This window comes from Nerophis ophidion, linkage group LG16, assembly GCF_033978795.1.
Source record: "Nerophis ophidion isolate RoL-2023_Sa linkage group LG16, RoL_Noph_v1.0, whole genome shotgun sequence".
In the NCBI taxonomy this organism is placed as follows: Eukaryota; Metazoa; Chordata; class Actinopteri; order Syngnathiformes; family Syngnathidae; genus Nerophis; species Nerophis ophidion.
This window is the reverse complement of record NC_084626.1, coordinates 7,352,755-7,370,951: the sequence shown is the minus strand read 5'-3', so window position 1 is coordinate 7,370,951 and position 18,197 is coordinate 7,352,755. Positions and strand designations below refer to the sequence as shown.

Sequence of the window (18,197 nt, the reverse complement as noted above, 5' to 3'; positions counted from 1 at the left end):
GCTTTGTGTGCAGGATGCAAGCAATGGGCAAGTTGACAGGCCACATTGGTTCCGTCATGTGTCTGACAGTGGGACAGTCTCTTCAGGGCAAAGACCAAGTCATCACTGGCTCCAAAGACCACTACGTCAAGGTAGCCATCACAAAAATACACATTCAATAAGAGGAAAAGTAAACTTACTTGATGGTACCTTTCGACAGGTGTTTGACGTGGCAGAAGGAATGCTGGGTAATGTTGGCCCAGCTCACAACTTTGAGCCGCCACATTACGACGGCATCGAGTGTTTGGCAGTGCAGGGGGACGTGCTGTTCAGCGGCTCGAGAGACAACGGCATCAAGAAGTGGGATCTGCAGCAGCAGGAGCTCACTCAGGTGTGTACGCCTATGTTTTACAGCCTTTTGTTTCATTTATACATACATAAAAATGTGTGTTTGTGTGTGCGTATATATATATATATATATATATATATATATATATATATATATATATATATATATATATACACACAATCTGTATAGTGTACAGTTTTTTTGTACTTCTATAGTGTTTTGTATATTGTACAGGATTGCTTATTATTTTTATTGGATAGTAGTCTGTTTATTTCAATTGTTAGTTTTTCCTTTTTACCTCTTATGTCATTTATTTCACCCCATATTTGTTCCCACTACCGCACATTAAGTTGGAGTCTTTAATCTCGTTATATGCAAATATAATGAAAATAAAGTTAATTCTATTCTATATATGTATGTATATATATATATATATATATATACACACATATATATGTTTGATATATATACACATATAACATACATGCATATACATACATATACTACATTTAAATGCAGTCGACTTTTGGCCCCCGGCCAATTGTTTTAGCCCAATGTGTGTATATGTGTATTAGAGATGGGCGGAGAGGCAATTATATCATTCGCAACTGCATCACTAAAGTCGTCATCCACCCGCCATCCAACCGAACCAATATTTTATCAGAACCGCAACCGCCCGCCACCCGCCCTTTGTTATATATCCGAAGTCGGCGACCTTTACCACTAAAAGAGCTAGTTTGACCCGTGTCACAAAGTAAAGAAGGCAATGGGAGCCGCTGACGTTCTTGCGAATATCCGATGGTGCTCATCCAGATAACGGGTTATTGGTGCAATATCTACATAGGTGTAAAAAGGCCCATTTCCAGCAACTATCACTCCAGTGTTCAAATTGTACAATGTGTTTGCTCATTGGCTCAGAAGGCTAATTGATGATTAGAAAACCCTTGTGCAATCCGAAAACAGTTTAGTTCGTTACAGAAGCTACAAAACTGACCTTCCGTTGAGCAGATTGAGTTTGTGGAGCATCACATTTGTGGGCTCAAAATGACCAGAAAAAGAGAACTTTAATCTTAAACTCGACAGACTATTCTTGTTCTTAGAAATGAAGGCTATTCCATGTGAGAAATTGCTAAGAAATTGAAAATTTCCTACAACGGTGTGTACTACTCCCTTCAGAGGACAGCACAAACAGGCTCTAACCAGAGTAGAAAAAGAATTGGGAGGCCGCGTTGCACAACTGAGCAAGAAGATAAGTACATTAGAGTCTCTAGTTTGAGAAACAGACGCCTCACAGGTCCCCAACCGGCATCTTCATTAAATAGTACCCGCAAAACACCAGTGTCAACATCTACAGTGAAGAGGCGGCTGCAGGATTCTGGGCTTCAGGGCAGAGTGGCAAAGAAAAAGCCATATCTGAGACTGGACAATAAAAGAAAAAGATTAAGATGGGCAAAATAACACAGACATTGGACAGAGGAAGACTGGAAAAAAGTGTTGTGGACGAATGAATCCAATTTTGAGGTGTTTGGATCACAAAGAAGAACGTTTGTGAGACGCAGAACAACTGAAGAGATGCTGGAAGAATGCCTGACGCCATCTGTTAAGCATGGTGGAGGTAATGTGATGGTCTGGGGTTGCTTTGGTGCTGGTAAGGTGGGAGATTTGTACAGAGTAAAAGAGAGTCTGAATAAGGAAGGCTATCAATCCATTTTGCAATGCCATGTCATACCCAGTGGACAGCGCTTGATTGGAGCCAATTTTATCCTACAACAGGAAAATGACCCAAAACACAGCTCCAAATTGTGCAAGACCTATTTAGAGAAGAAGCAGGCAGCTGGTATTCTATCGGTAATGGAGTGGCCAGCGCAGTCACCAGATCTGAAGCCCATTGAGCTGTTGTGGGAGCAGCTTGACCGTATGGTACGCAAGAAGTGCCCATCCAACCAATCCAATTTGTGGGAGCTGCTTTTAGAAGCGTGGGGTGCAATTTCTCCAGATTAACTCAACAAATTAACAGCTAGAATGCCAAAGGTCTGCAATGCTGTAATTGCTGAAAATGGAGGATTCTTTGACGAAAGCAAAGTTTGATGTAAAAAAAATCTTATTTCAAATACAAATCATTATTTCCAACCTTGACTCTATTTTCTATTCATCTCACAACGTATGGTGGTGAATAAGTGTGACTTTTCATGGAAAACACAAAATTGTTTAGGTGACCCCAAACTTTTGAACGGTAATAGTTCAACTACCGTTGAACTATGTTCTGACACACATATATATATGTGTGTCAGAGATGCGCGGATAGGCAATTATATAATCCGCAACCGCATCACCAAAGTCGTCATCCACCCGCCGTCCACCCGAACCAACATTTTATTAGAACCGCCCGCCACCCGCCGGCTGAAATATATCAAAGGTCGGCCACCTTTACCACTCACAGAGCTATTTGAACCCGTTCAACAGAGTAATGAAGACAATGGGAGCCACTAACGTTCTTGCGAATATCCAATGGCGTTCATCCTGATGACAAGAATATGGGCGTGCTGTGAAGCCATTGCCTTTGACACCTTCAGCAACATGTACAAACCGATTGTTAGTCCGGCAACATGTTGCATGAAGCTTCCACAATCATACGTACAAGATTGAAAGGCATACTGGGTGATACAGAGTACACTGATGGTAGTGACATAAACAACTTTAACACTCACTAATATGCGCCACGCTGCGAAGCCACACCAAACAAGATTGACAAACACATTTCGGGAGAACATTCTCACAGTAACACAATATAAATGCAACACAACAAATACCCAGAATCCTTTGTATCCGTGACACTTCCTGAATATATTTTACACCCCCGCGCCCACCACCCCGCCAACCTTACCCACGCACGGGGGATTGGGGGGGGGTGCTGCTAGCGGGGTGTATTTGTTGTGTTGCATTTATGTTGTGTTACTAGGAGGATGTTCTCCCGAAATGTGTTTGTCATTCTTGTTTGTGTGGCTTCACAGCGTGGCGTATATAACTAAGAGTGTTAAAATTGTTTATATCACGACCATTAGTGTACTCTGTGTCACCCAGTATGCCTTGCAGTCGTGTGCGTGTTGTTGCGGAAGCCACACACAACATTTTGCTGGACTGACAAGCAGATCGTACATGCTGTAGAAGGCGACAAAGCCAATGGCTTCATTGCATGCCCTAATACTTATTAACTGGATGACTGCCGGCAGTCATTCTAGAGAATAATAGTGTCTTCTATCGTCTTCTTCGCTTTGTGACACAGGTCTTAAATGGCTCTTTGAATGGTGAAGGATACCGATCCCAGAACCATGTATATACAATATTTCCGGATGGTTCAACCGCCACCCGCCCGAATCTAATTAAAATCAATTTTTTCGTCATGTCACCCGCCCGACCTGCGGTTTATCCGCGGACTCCACGGATGAGACCGCAAACCGCGCATCTCTAATGTGTGTGTGTATATATATATATATATATATATATATATATATATATATATATATATATATATATATATATTTATATATATATATATCAATCAATCAATCAATCAATGTTTACTTATATAACCCTAAATCACTAGTGTCTCAAAGGGCTCCACAAACCACTACGACATCCTCGGTAGGCATATATATATATATATCTATAGATATAGATATAGATATAGATATATATATGTATATATATGTATATATATGTATATATATAGATATAGATATAGATATATATATATCTATATATATACATATATAAATATATATATATATATATATATATATAGATATATATGTCTATATCTATATATATATATATATATATACATATATAAATATATATATATATATATATATCTATAGATATATATATATATATATATATATATATTTATATATATATATATATATATATATATATATATCTATAGATATATATATATATATATAAATAGATTGGGACATCACTTGGAAAGTGCTAGGTAAAAGGTCAATAAAGGAAACAATTTAATTTGGGGGTAGATATAAGGGTGCTTTCTTCAGCTTGGCAACGTTTCTTACATTTCCCTTCATTTCTTTGGAATATTCATTGCAATAATACATGATTATTCCTGGCACAATTCTGGTGTACAATTTGGTGCTGGCCCTTCTAACCTCCCTATAAAGTTTTAATTGCCCGCGTCGAGTCCGCCTTAAACAAACCTTCCGACATGATGAAGTCCTCAAGTACAGTAAGGAAGAGGTGGGACGTGTCTCTTTTTAGATTGCTGTTAATTATATTTAATGCAGTGTGCATAGTTCTTTCATGTCTAGGGGTTAGTGGTTCAGACCGACAGTGAAATCCTGTCCGGCTATGGGGTTAATTAGCTTAGTCCTACATTGGATCTCTCAGGTGACCTCATTATAAATTGTCCACCATGATTACACAATGTGGACCATCACACAGCGACCATGTTAAACAGACACTATTGCAGGGACGGTGTGTAGTACTTTGAGACGCTTAATCAGTTGTATGTAGGAACATCACAGTTACACTGTTCAGGATGTCTGAAAAGGAGTTGCTAGAAGCAAAGCTTATTCAATCCTATCGCTTTTAAAATGTCTCAGCAATTTGATTATTTGTTCACGTTCTGTTCACACTTCAAATAACTTGTGTTCACATTCTGTTGTTCACTGCTGGCAGACTCTAAACCATCTGATGTAACCATGTATCCAATGTAACTATGTAATGCTAGTAATATACAACAGCTGAACTAATCAAACCATATGTAGCTAGGATGGTGTATCCTATGTAACCATGTAGCCAATGTAACCCCCTAATGCAGTGGTTCTCAAACTTTTTTTGACATCCCACACTTTGGACAAAGGGGAGTTTTCAAGCCCCACTTGCCCCCATCGCCCTAACAGATCGCTAATGGCAAGTTCAACATTTTCAAATTTATTGAACATCAAGTAACATCAAGTTGTATACATTCCAACTCAATAACATAAAATAAAATCAAGTTCAATAATAAATAAAACAACTGTGCAGCTGTGGTATAACTTGCATCAAGTTCAATAATAAATAAAATAACTTGCATCAAGTTCAATAATAAATAAAACAAAAGTGTCATAACTTGAATCAATTTTAATAATAAATGAAATAAAAGCGTTATAACTTGCATCAAGTTCAATAATACATCAAATAACTTGCATCAAGTTCAATAATAAATCAAATAACTTGCATCAAATTCAATATCAAATAAATTCAAAGTGCCACTTTATCGTGTTTTGAAAGAATTTACCGCGCTCACATCTGTTAAAACCTCATTGAGTTCGGGGCTGAGCTGCCTTGATGCGAGTGCTTCCCGGTGAATGACGCAATGTGTCCAATGCGCATTTGGCGCAACCCGCTTTATTAGAGCCTGCTGCCCGTTTCTTGACCCTGCCATGGTCTGTGCGCCATCGGAGCAAAAGTCCACACAGTTTTCCCATTTAAGGTCGTGTTCTTTGAGGAAACTGTCCATTATCTTGAACAGCTCATCAGCAGTGGCTCTATTTTTTTATGTATTTGCAAAACAGTAAATCCTCGCACAGTGACTTGCCATTCACAAAGCGGACATATGTGATGAACAGGCAGTCTTTGTTGCTGTCAGTAGCTTCGTCCACTTGTAAAGCAACACAACTTTATTTTAATTTGTCTACGACAGGGGTCGGCAACCTTTACCACTCAAAGAGCCATTTTGACCCGTTTCACAAATTAAAGAAAACAATGGGAGCCACAAAACTCTTTTGAAATTGAAAATGAAATAACACTGTCTAATCCCCCTCTGATCCCCACAATTTCCCCCTCTGTCTTCCTTTTTTTTCTCTTTCTATCCCTTGCTGCTCCAGCCCGGCTGCACAAAATGATAATATAAATACATTTAATAAGGGTGGAGTGCCATCTCCGGGTTGGGGAGGAGACCCTGCCCCAAGTGGAGGAGTTCAAGTACCTAGGAGTCTTGTTCACGAGTGGGGGAAGAGTGGATCGTGAGATCGACAGGCGGATCGGTGCGGCGTCTTCAGTAATGCGGACGTTGTATCGATCCGTTGTGGTGAAGAAGGAGCTGAGCCGGAAGGCAAAGCTCTCAATTTACCGGTCGATCTACGTTCCCATCCTCACCTATGGTCATGAGCTTTGGGTCATGACCGAAAGGATAAGATCACGGGTACAAGCGGCCGAAATGAGTTTCCTCCGCCGGGTGGCGGGGCTCTCCCTTAGAGATAGGGTGAGAAGCTCTGCCATCCGGGAGGAGCTCAACGTAAAGCCGCTGCTCCTCCACATCGAGAGGAGCCAGATGAGGTGGTTCGGGCATCTGGTCAGGATGCCACCCGAACGCCTCCCTAGGGATGTGTTTAGGGCACGTCCAGCTGGTAGGAGGCCACGGGGAAGACCCAGGACACGTTGGAAAGACTATGTCTCCCGGCTGGCCTGGGAACGCCTCGGGATCCCCCGGGAAGAGCTAGACGAAGTGGCTGGAGATAGGGAAGTCTGGGCTTCCCTGCTTAGGCTGCTGCCCCCGCGACCCGACCTCGGATAAGCGGAAGATGATGGATGGATGGATGGATGGAAAGTCAAATTTAAATAAGGCAACAAGAGAAGTATCCTACACTTCTCTTCTGTAAAGTAAATGTGAACAGCCGATATGGGCACCTACATCAACTATATGATTTGCCTGAGAAGCTGGACAGGACAAAAAAATTAAAATATAAAATAAAATAAAAAATTTAATAACACTGCATATAAGGTTTTCTTTTTGCTTTGTGCTATGTATAAACAAACTATGATGGGTTACGTTTATGAAATCAATGAACGACTGCAGAAAAAATGAAATAACATTTCTGCATGCAACAAAACGTTTTTAACTCCGAAAAAGACGTTGGGTTGAAGGTTAAGTAAAATACTTAATGTCTATTTAAGTCTCCCTTGTAGTAATGAAAAAACAAAACGCCAAACTTAAATTATTCACTGGCAGAAAACCAAAAAAGCCGTCTTCTCTCTCTGTGTCGTCATCCTTTACTGGCGCCGTGCATCAGCTGCCACCCTAAATGATAAAATGTCTATTTCGCTGAACAATTAAAAAATGTGAATATAGGCAAAATTATAGGAAATTAAAATATTTATCATACGTGGTCAATGTGATTTCTGCTCCTGAACCGCAGCGTACAGCATCTCCACATCAGGGCTGTATGACGTCACCTTTATCTTCACACAGGAATGTAAACTCTCATCTACGAGGCATGTGCCATGTTTGTTTTTAATAAAGTTCATGTTGTAGAACACCTGCTCACATGCATATGTGGATCCAGAGATCGACAGGACTCCAAGTGCATACTTTTTCATGTTCACATAAAAGTCGGGGATAGCGTTCCAAGTTTCGAACACAAGTTTCTCTGGCTTGGGGAGGTTTTCAACATCACACTATTTGTGATTCTAAGCAAGAACGGCCTTCTGGCGTGAAACATCTTCAAGGTCCGCTGTCAGGCGCTTTAACTTGGACACCCACATGTCTTTGTCCTGGCGGCTGCTGCAGGACGGAGACGTGCGCGGCCGTGGGCGTGTCCCAAGGTTTGACAAGCAGGATGACAAAATGAGCTGGCCGTGACAAGCTGAGCCGCATCAGAGTGATCCAAGAGCCGCAGCTCCCGAGCCGCCGGTTGCCAAACCCTGGTCTACGAGTTGTTCCTAAAGATCACTTGCATTGTCGCATATACGTCTCTCAACAGTGGGACAGCTTTTAATTTTGCTGCGCTTGTCTCGTCAAGCATGACTGACACCATGTCTATTGCAGCGGGGAGAATCAGCTGCTCAGCAAATGTGTGTGCTTTTTTGCATTGAGCAATTCTGTATGCAACTCTATATGAAGCCAATGTATCCATTTTGTGTAATTGTGGTCCACACATTAGCCTGCTACCCATCCGCGCGAAAGTTTGTTCCACTTAGCCCCGCCCCCATTAGTTACTGTTGCGTCTGTCAAACTTTCGCTTCTACCTAGAAATTTAAAGTCTACAGGAAAAATACGTAATTTACATTAATGTATATATCGGATTCCACAGACAGAATCACAAAGTGATTTACAGTTTGTATAGAAAATGGGGTTGTAAAAAAAATCTAAGAATTAAAAAAAAAAAAAAAAAAAAGTTAAAGTGAAATTTCCTCCTGTTCCTCGCGCCCCACCTGTCATGTCTCTATTCCCCACCAGTGGGGCGCGCCCCACACTTTGAGAATCGCTGCCCTAATGACTAGTAATCCAATGTAACCATGTTTCCAATGTAACCATGTATCCAATTACAATGGCTAGTAATATACAGCAACTAAACTAACCAAACCATCTGTAGCCATTACATGGGTACATTGGATACACCATCCTAATATACAGCAACTAAACAAACCAAACCATCTGTAACCAGGTATCCTATGTAACTATGTAACGGCTACTAGGATGGTGTATCCAATGTAACCCCCTAATGGCTAGTAATATACAGCAACTAAACCAACCAAAAAATCTGGAGCTAGGATGGTGTATCCAATGTAACCATGTATCCAATGTAACTACAGATTAGTTGCTGTAATTTAACCCATTAAAGGGTTAAATTGTATACACTATCCTACTTACAGATGGTTTGGTTAGTTGAGTTGCTGTATATTACTTGCCATTAGATGGTTACATTGGATACATGGTTACATTGGATACACCGTCCTCCGTACATACAACATCCTACTTACAGATGGTTTGGTTAGTTTAGTTGTTATATGTTACTAGCCATGACATGGTTACATTGGATACATGGTTACAGATGGCTTGGTTAGTTTAATTGCTGTGGATACACCATCCTAATTACAGATTGTTTGGTTGGTTTAGTTGTTGTATTTTTCTAGCCATTAGGGGGTTACATTGGATACAACATCCCAAACAGCAACTAGCCAATACATGGTTAAATTGGATACATGGTTACATTGGATAGACCATCCTACTTACGGATGGTTTGGTAAGTTTAGTTGCTGTATATTAGCATTTAAACTAATATACAGCAGTTGCTGTATATTAGCATTTAAACTAACCAAACCATCTGTGAGTGGGATGGTTTATCCAATGTAACCATGTATCCATGTATCCAATGTAACCATGTATCCAATGTAACCAGCTAATGGCAAGTAATATACAGCAACTCAACCAACCAAACCATCTGTAAGTAGGATAGTGTATACAATTTAACCCTTTAATGGCTAGTATTATACAGCAGCTAAACTACACAGTTACATTGAATATATGGTTAAATTGGATACATGGTTACATTGGATACGTACATGGTTACATTGGATAAACCATCCCACTCACAGATGGTTTGGTTAGTTAAGATGCTGTATATTATTAGCCATTAAGGGGTTACATTGGATACATGGTTACATTGGATACACCTTCCTACGTACAGATGGTTTGGATACATGGTTACATTGGATTCATGATCATAGCTACAGATGGTTTGGTTAGTTTAGTTGCTGTATATTACTAGCCATTAGGGAGTTACATAGGATACATGATTACATTGGATGCACCATCATACTTACAGATGGTTTGGTTAGGTTAGTAGCTGTATAGTAACATTGGATACATGGTTACATTGGACACATGGTTACATTGGATACACTATCCTAGCTACAGATGGTTTGGTTAGTTTAGTTGCTATACATGGTTACATTGATTTCTATAATCCTTATTATTAATGAGGCAGACTTTGCCTTGACGCATTTTTTTGGCTGCTTGAAAATAGTGGAGCATCGAGTTTTACTCACACTTGGTAGTGTCATATAAAATTCATGAAAAAGCCAACATTTTACATTTGAATAGGCAGTGTCTATCACGTGCATGTGTGTTGCCATGGTGATGTAGTGTGTACATGCACACGACAACAGCTTATTTTTCCTGGCTGGATGTGAAGAATTATCTGCAGCTTTGTTTCACTTGTTATTTTAACCACTGTTTAGTGTGTGTATGCTTGTTTTGATATCCTAGCTGGATGTGAAGAATTATCTGCAGCTTTGTTTCACTTGTTATTATAAACACTGTTTAGTGTGCACATAGAGTTAATGTTTGACATCTTTATTATTACAAGTGCTAAACTTCATAGTAAGTCAACCCTTCTTAAATCCAATTTTGTCCTTTTTCCAGTATCGCTAAAATTGATTGATTCCCTTTTAAAACGATCGATACCTATCTCTCTTAGAAGGCAAACCTCTCGAGCACAGGTTGATTTAATTGAAAATTCGGAATATAGATCGATGTATTGCTGTATCAATCAATCGTCACACCCCTAGTTAATACAGAGTAGCATTATGGCACTTGTGTCCTCATCTCAAATGGATGTTACCAGGATTTTCAATTATGCGATCAAAATAGATTTGATAGCTTTCTGGAAATGTATTTTATAATTGTTATGTGCGGTGTACACTCTGTCCAAACTTCAAGTGCAATATTATGTTTCACCTTCCAGACTCATTGCAGCCTCCAAAGCTACATTTTTTAAAGGGGAACTGCACTTTTGGAATTTTGCCCCATTATTCTATTAACACTGATACGATGGTATATACGGCGGATACTGCCCTCCAAAATAGTTTCTCTCGTTTTGAGGAAATAACATTAGAGGAATTGTTACAACGTGTAAATGGAATAAAACAGACAACATGCTTACTTGACCCTCTTCCTGGGAAACTGATCAAGGAGCTCTTTGTATTATTAGGTCCATCAGTGCTAAATATTATAAACTTATCACTCTCCTCGGGCACTGTTCCCCTAGCATTCAAAAAAGCGGTTATTCATCCTCTTCTTAAAAGACCTAACCTTGATCCTGACCTCATGGTAAACTACCGACCGGTATCTCACCTTCCCTTTATTTCAAAAATCCTTGAAAAAATTGTTGCGGAGCAGTTAAATGAACACTTAGCGTCTAACAATCTATGTGAAACCTTTCAATCCGGTTTCAGAGCAAATCACTCCACGGAGACAGCCCTCGCAAAAATGACTAATGATCTATTGCTAACGATGGATTCTGATGCGTCATCTATGTTGCTGCTCCTCGATCTTAGCGCTGCTTTCGATACCGTCGATCATAATATTTTATTACAACGTATCAAAACACGAATTGGTATGTCAGACTTAGCCCTGTCTTGGTTTAACTCTTATCTTACTGATAGGATGCAGTGTGTCTCCCATAACAATGTGACCTCGGACTACGTTAAGGTAACGTGTGGAGTTCCACAGGGTTCGGTCCTTGGCCCTGCACTCTTCAGCATCTACATGCTGCCGCTAGGTGACATCATACGCAAATACGGTGTTAGCTTTCACTGTTATGCTGATGACACCCAACTCTACATGCCCCTAAAGCTGACCAACACGCCGGATTGTAGTCAGCTGGAGGCGTGTCTTAATGAAATTAAACAATGGATGTCCGCTAACTTTTTGCAACTCAACGCCATAAAAACGGAAATGCTGATTATCGGTCCTGCTAGACACCGAACTCTACTTAATAATACAACTCTAACATTTGACAACCAAACAATTGAACAAGGCGACACGGTAAAGAATCTGGGTATTATCTTCGACCCAACTCTCTCCTTTGAGGCACACATTAAAAGCGTTACTAAAACGGCCTTCTTTCATCTCCGTAATATCGCTAAAATTCGCTCCATTCTGTGCACTAAAGACGCTGAGATCATTATCCATGCGTTTGTTACGTCTCGCCTCGACTACTGTAACGTATTATTTTCGGGTCTCCCGATGTCTAGCATTAAAAGATTACAGTTGGTACAAAATGCGGCTGCTAGACTTTTGACAAGAACAAGAAAGTTTGATCACATTACGCCTGTACTGGCTCACCTGCACTGGCTTCCTGTGCACTTAAGATGTGACTTTAAGGTTTTACTACTTACGTATAAAATACTACACGGTCTAGCTCCATCCTATCTTGCCGATTGTATTGTACCATATGTCCCGGCAAGAAATCTGCGTTCAAAGGACTCCGGCTTGTTAGTGATTCCCAAAGCCCAAAAAAAGTCTGCGGGCTATAGAGCGTTTTCCGTTCGGGCTCCAGTACTCTGGAATGCCCTCCCGGTAACAGTTCGAGATGCCACCTCAGTAGAAGCATTTAAGTCTCACCTTAAAACTCATTTGTATACTCTAGCCTTTAAATAGACTCCCTTTTTAGACCAGTTGATCTGCTGTTTCTTTTCTTTTTCTTCTATGTCCCACTCTCCCCTGTGGAGGGGGTCCGGTCCGATCCGGTGGCCATGTACTGCTTGCCTGTGTATCGGCTGGGGACATCTCCGCGCTGCTGATCCGCCTCCGCTTGGGATGTTTTCCTGCTGGCTCCGCTGTGAACGGGACTCTCGCTGCTGTGTTGGATCCGCTTTGGACTGGACTCTCGCGACTGTGTTGGATCCATTGTGGATTGAACTTTCACAGTATCATGTTAGACCCGCTGGACATCCATTGCTTTCCTCCTCTCTAAGGTTCTCATAGTCATTATTGTCACCGACGTCCCACTGGGTCATTATTGTCACCGATGTCCCACTGGGTGTGAGTTTTCCTTGCCCTTATGTGGGCCTACCGAGGATGTCGTGGTGGTTTGTGCAGCCCTTTGAGACACTAGTGATTTAGGGCTATATAAGTAAACATTGATTGATTGATTGATATTCACAATCATTATGAGACAAGAAAACACCTTTTTTTTTTTCACTTTTTAACATTTAAAAATTGGCTTGTTCCAGGTGGCTAGCATTGCAGGTAGGGGAGTAATCAATTCTACGACAAAAAAAAAGCCGACAATACTTAATTTAAATTCCATAACCTGTATAATAACCAAGCTGTAATTACCTTGTTATTGTTAGAGTGAACACCAAGGAGCTGTTTTTCTAGTGTACTAACCCACCAGCATGCTACGGTATTAGCCGTAAAAGCTAACTACGGCAAGAGATAAGCTCGCTTCTACAATACCACGAGATGTGTTTGAGTTTGTAATGCACAACACAATGGGATAAGACACCAATCTGTACTGAGTGAAAAACATGAACAATCATATTACAGTATTTGTAAAGTATTATTTAATGTTTTTTTTGTACACAGCTAGCCAGACCGTGTATGTACTGTAGTTGTAATAACACACATGACGTGCTATGTGTATCAAGATTGATATTAAAGTGTGACTCATTCGATGGACAGTTGTTCATCCGGTCCAGCTGGCCAGGGACGTTTCCTGTTAATTTTGGGTAAGCAATCCATTTATGTCGAAAAAGCTTGGTTCCCAGCTTCCGTCTGCTCCAAGGCCTTACTCTTCCTTTTGTGCTCGGTTCTATAAGCAGTATTTAATCCTTAGTATACTCAGTATAAAAAATATAAGGTTGTAAATCCTCATTTGTCCAAAAATAGTCATCTTCGTTTTCTGTGTCCAAGCCTGCCATGATTAGAAAACACTCACGTTTGAAGTAGTAACACACATTTGTTGCCAGAAGTCAGATGTGCGCTGTTATTGAAACAGAAATCAATGTGCGGAGTAATTCGGTCCCGGAAATGAATAAATGATGGTGAATATTGTACATAAATTTACATATTGTTATTAATGTGTCTGTTGCTACATTATATATATACTTGCAGTATGTATATAAGACATATTAAATATTGTTATGAAGGTGTTTGTTACTACATTATATAAATACTTGCAGTGTGTATATAATACATATTATATATTGTTATGATAGTGTATGTTACTACATTGTATACTATGCCATAGCAACTTTATTTATAAAGCCCTTTAAAAACAACCACAGTTGAAGAACAAAGGGCTCAACACAAATAGGCTAAGGACATACTAAAAAATAACATTTAAAACAATAAAATATACATTGAAAAAGAAAATACAAATTACCCTAAGAACAATTTGTTACATAAAAAACAGTTAAAAAGTTAAAAACAATTAAACAAGTTAAATGTTAACAACAGTTTAAAGTCTCATGCTGGGTTAAAAGCCAGTGAATAAAAATGTTTTTTACGAAGGGTCTTAAAAATAGCCAAAGAAGGGGCCTGTCTCACATGGAGAGGGAGATCGTTCCAGAGTTTGGGACCCGCAACAGAGAAGGCTCTGTCCCCTCTGAGCTTGGCTTTGATTTGGGTACCTCCAGGATCAGCTGATCAGCTGACCTGAGGGACCGGGTGTGAGCATAGAGGTGGAGCGGTTCAGAGAGGTATGGTGGTCCAAGACCAAGTAAGGATTTAAAAACAAGTAAGATACTTTTTAAATGGACTCTAAAAGACAGGGAGGGAGGCTAAAACAAGAGTAATGTGCTCTCTCTTTCTTGTGTTGCTTAGAAGTCGGGCAGCTGCATTTTGGACCAGCTGTAGACATGAGAGGGAGGATTGACTAATTCCAAAATACAAAGAGTTACAGTAATCCAGCGGAGATTTGATAAAGGCATGGATTACTGTCCTAAACTGTTTCCTAGAAAGAAGGATTAAAAGATTTTATATATATACTTGCAGTGTGTATATTGTACATAGTACGTATTGCTATGAAGGTGCTTGTTACTACATTTATATATATATATATATATATATATATATATATATATATATATATATATATATATAAAACTACCCTCTGCTACCACTCCTCTCTGAGCTGCCACCTTAACGTGGTAGAGGAGTTTGTGTGTCCCAATGATCCTAGGAGCTATGTTGTCCAGGGGCTTCTATCCCCCCTGGTCCCAAGGCAAACAGGTTTTAGGTGAGGTATCAGACAAATAGCAGCTCAAAGACCTCTTATGAAGAAAACACACAAAGGACCCAGATTACCCTCGCAAGGACGCGGGTCACCGGGGCCCCCCTCTGGAGTCAGGCCTGGAGGTGGGGCACGATGGCGAGCGCCTGTTGGCCGGGCCTGTTTCCAATGGGCCCAGCCGGGCACAGCCCGAAGAGGCAATGTGGGTCACCCCTCCAATGGGCTCACCACCAATAGCAGAGGCCATTGAGTTCGGGTGCAATGTGAGCTGGGCGGCTGCCGAAGACAAGGCACTTAGCGGTCCGATCCTCGGCTACAGAAGCTAGCTCTTGGGACGTGGAACGTCACCTCGAGGGGGGGGGGAGGAGCCTGAGCTAGTGCGCGAACTGAAGAAGTTCAGGCTAGATATAGTCGGACTCACTTCGACGCACAGCAAGGGCTCTGGAACCAGTTCTCTTGAGAGGGGCTGGACTCTTGTCCACTCTGGCGTTGCCGGCAGTGAGAGGCGACGGGCTGGGGTGGCAATTCTTGTTGCCCCCCCCGTCAAGGCCTGCATGTTGGAGTTCAACCCAGTGGACAAGAGGGTAGCTTCCCTCCGCCTTCGGGTGGGGGGACTGGTCCTGAGTGTTTTTTGTGCTTACGCACCAAACAGCAGCTCAGAGTACCCACCCTTTTTGGATTCACTCGAGGGAGTACTCGAGAGTCCTCCCCCGGGTGATTGCCTCGTTCTGCTGGGGGACTTCAACGCTCATGTTGGCAACGACAGTGAAACTTGGAGAGGCGTGATTGGGAACAATGGTCCGAGTGGTGTTTTGGTATTGGACTTTTGTGCTCGTCACAGATTGACAATAACAAACACCATGTTCAAACATAAGGGTATCCATATGTGCACTTGGCACCAGGACACCCTAGGCCGCAGTTTCATGATCGACTTTGTAGTTGTGTCATCGGATATGCGGTCTCATGTTTTGGACACTCGGGTGAAGTGAGGGGCGGAACTTTCTAACGATCACCACCTAGTGGTGAGTTGGCTGCGATGGTGGGGGAGGATGCCGTACAGACCTGGCAGGCCCAACGCATAGTGAGGGTTATCTTGGAACGCCTGGCAGAGTCTCCTGTCAGAGACAGTTTCAATTCCCACCTCCGGAAGAACTTTGAACATGTCACGAGGGAGGCGCTGGACATTGAGTCCGAGTGGACGATGTTCCGTACCTCTATTGTCGAGGCGCCCGATTGGAGCTGTGGCCGCAAGGTGGTTGGTGCCTGTCGTGGCGGTAACCCTAGAACCAGCTGGTGGACACCAGCGATGAGGGATGACGTCAAGCTAAAGAAAGAGTCCTATCGGGCTCTTTTGGCTCAAAGGACTCTGGAGGCACCAAACAGGTACCGACAGGCCAGGCGGTGCGCGGCTTCAGCTGTCGCGGAGGCAAAAACTCAGACATGGGAGGAGTTCGGGGAAGCCATAGAAAACGACTTCCGGTCAGCTTCGAAGCGATTCTGGACCACCATCCGACGCCTCAGGAAAGCGAAGCAGTGCGGTGTCAACACCTTGTATGGTGGGGATGGTGTTCTGCTGACCTCGACTGCGGATGTTTTGGATCGGTGGTGGGAATACTTCGAAGACCTCCTCAATCCTACCAGTTTGTCTTCCTATGAGGAAGCAGTGCCTGGGGGATCTTTGGTGGGCTCTCTTTTTTCTGGGGCTGAGGTTGCCGAGGTAGTTAAAAAGCTCCTCGGTGGCAAGGCCCAAGGGGTGGATAAGATCCGCCCGGAGTTCCTTAAGGCTCTGGATGCTGTGGGGCTGTCTTGGTATACACGACTCTGCAACATCGCATGGACGTCGGGGGCAGTACCTCTGAATTGGCAGACTGGGGTGTGGTTCCTCTCTTTAAGAAGGGGGACCGGAGGGTGTGTTCCAACTATCGTGGGATCACACTCCTCAGCTTTCCCGGTAAGGTCTATTCAGTTGTACTGGAGAGGAGACTACGGCGGATAGTCGAACCTCGTATTCAGGAGGAACAGTTTGGTTTTTGTCCTGGTCGTGGAACTGTGGACCAGCTCTATACTCTTGGCAGGGTCTTTGAGGGTGCATGGGAGTTTGCCCAACCAGTCTACACGTGCTTTTTGGACTTGTAGAAGACATTCGACCATGTACCCAGGGAAGTCCTGTGGGGAGTGCTCAGAGAGTATGGGGTAACGGACTGTCTTATTGTGGCAGTCCGCTCCGTGTATGATCAGTGTCAGAGCTTGGTCGGCATCGCCGGCAGTAAGTCGGACCCGTTTCCATTGAGGGTTGGACTCCTCCAAGGCTGCCCTGTTCATAACTTTTATGGACAGAATTTCTAGGCGCAGTCAGGGCGTTAAGAGGATCCGGTTTGGTGGCTGCAGAATTAGGTCTCTGCTTTTTGCAGATGATGTGGTTCTGATGGATTCATCTGGCCAGGATCTTCAACTCTCATTTGATCAGTTCGCAGCCGAATGTGAAGTGACTGGGATGAGAAATCATTACCTCTAATTTCGAGTCCATTGTTCTCGCCCGGAAAAGGTTGGAGTGCCATCTCCCGGTTGGGGAGGAGATCTTGCCCCAAGTGAAGGAGTTCAAGTACTTTATATTCTTGTTCACGAGTGAGGGAAGAGTGGATCGTGAAATCGACAGACGGATCGGTGCGGCGTCTTCAGTGATGGGGACGCTGTATCAATCCGTTGTGGTGAAGAAGGAGCTGAGCTGGAAGTCAAAGCTCTCAATTTACCGGTCGATCTACGTTCCCATCCTCACCTATGGTCATGAGCTTTGGGTTATGACCAAAAGGACAAGATCACGGGTACAAGGGGCCAAAATGAGTTTCCACCACCCTATATCCCTTAGGGTGAGAAGCTCTGTCATGCGGGAGGAGTTCAAAGTAAAGCCGCTGCTCCTCCACATCGAGAGGAGCCAGATGAGGTGGTTCGAGCATCTGGTTAGGATGCCACCCGAACGCCTCCCTAGGGAGGTGTTTCGGGCACGTGCGACCGGTATGAGGCCACGGAGAAGACCCAAGACACGTTGGGAAGACTATGTCTCCCGG

At 42.4% G+C, this 18,197-nt stretch overlaps 1 protein-coding gene across 9 annotated transcripts in view; it reads left to right on the top strand.

Moving 5' to 3' along the window:
* The window catches only part of kif21b (kinesin family member 21B), a 265,011-nt gene that overhangs the window by 212,996 nt on the left and 33,818 nt on the right, over positions 1 to 18,197 (top strand). For all 9 annotated transcript variants that reach the window (XM_061922660.1, XM_061922656.1, XM_061922658.1 and 6 more), the window contains 2 exons: positions 14 to 131; positions 200 to 370. In XM_061922660.1, coding sequence (XP_061778644.1) covers positions 14 to 131; positions 200 to 370 — 289 coding nt within the window. The remainder of the gene's footprint in view (positions 1 to 13; positions 132 to 199; positions 371 to 18,197) is intronic.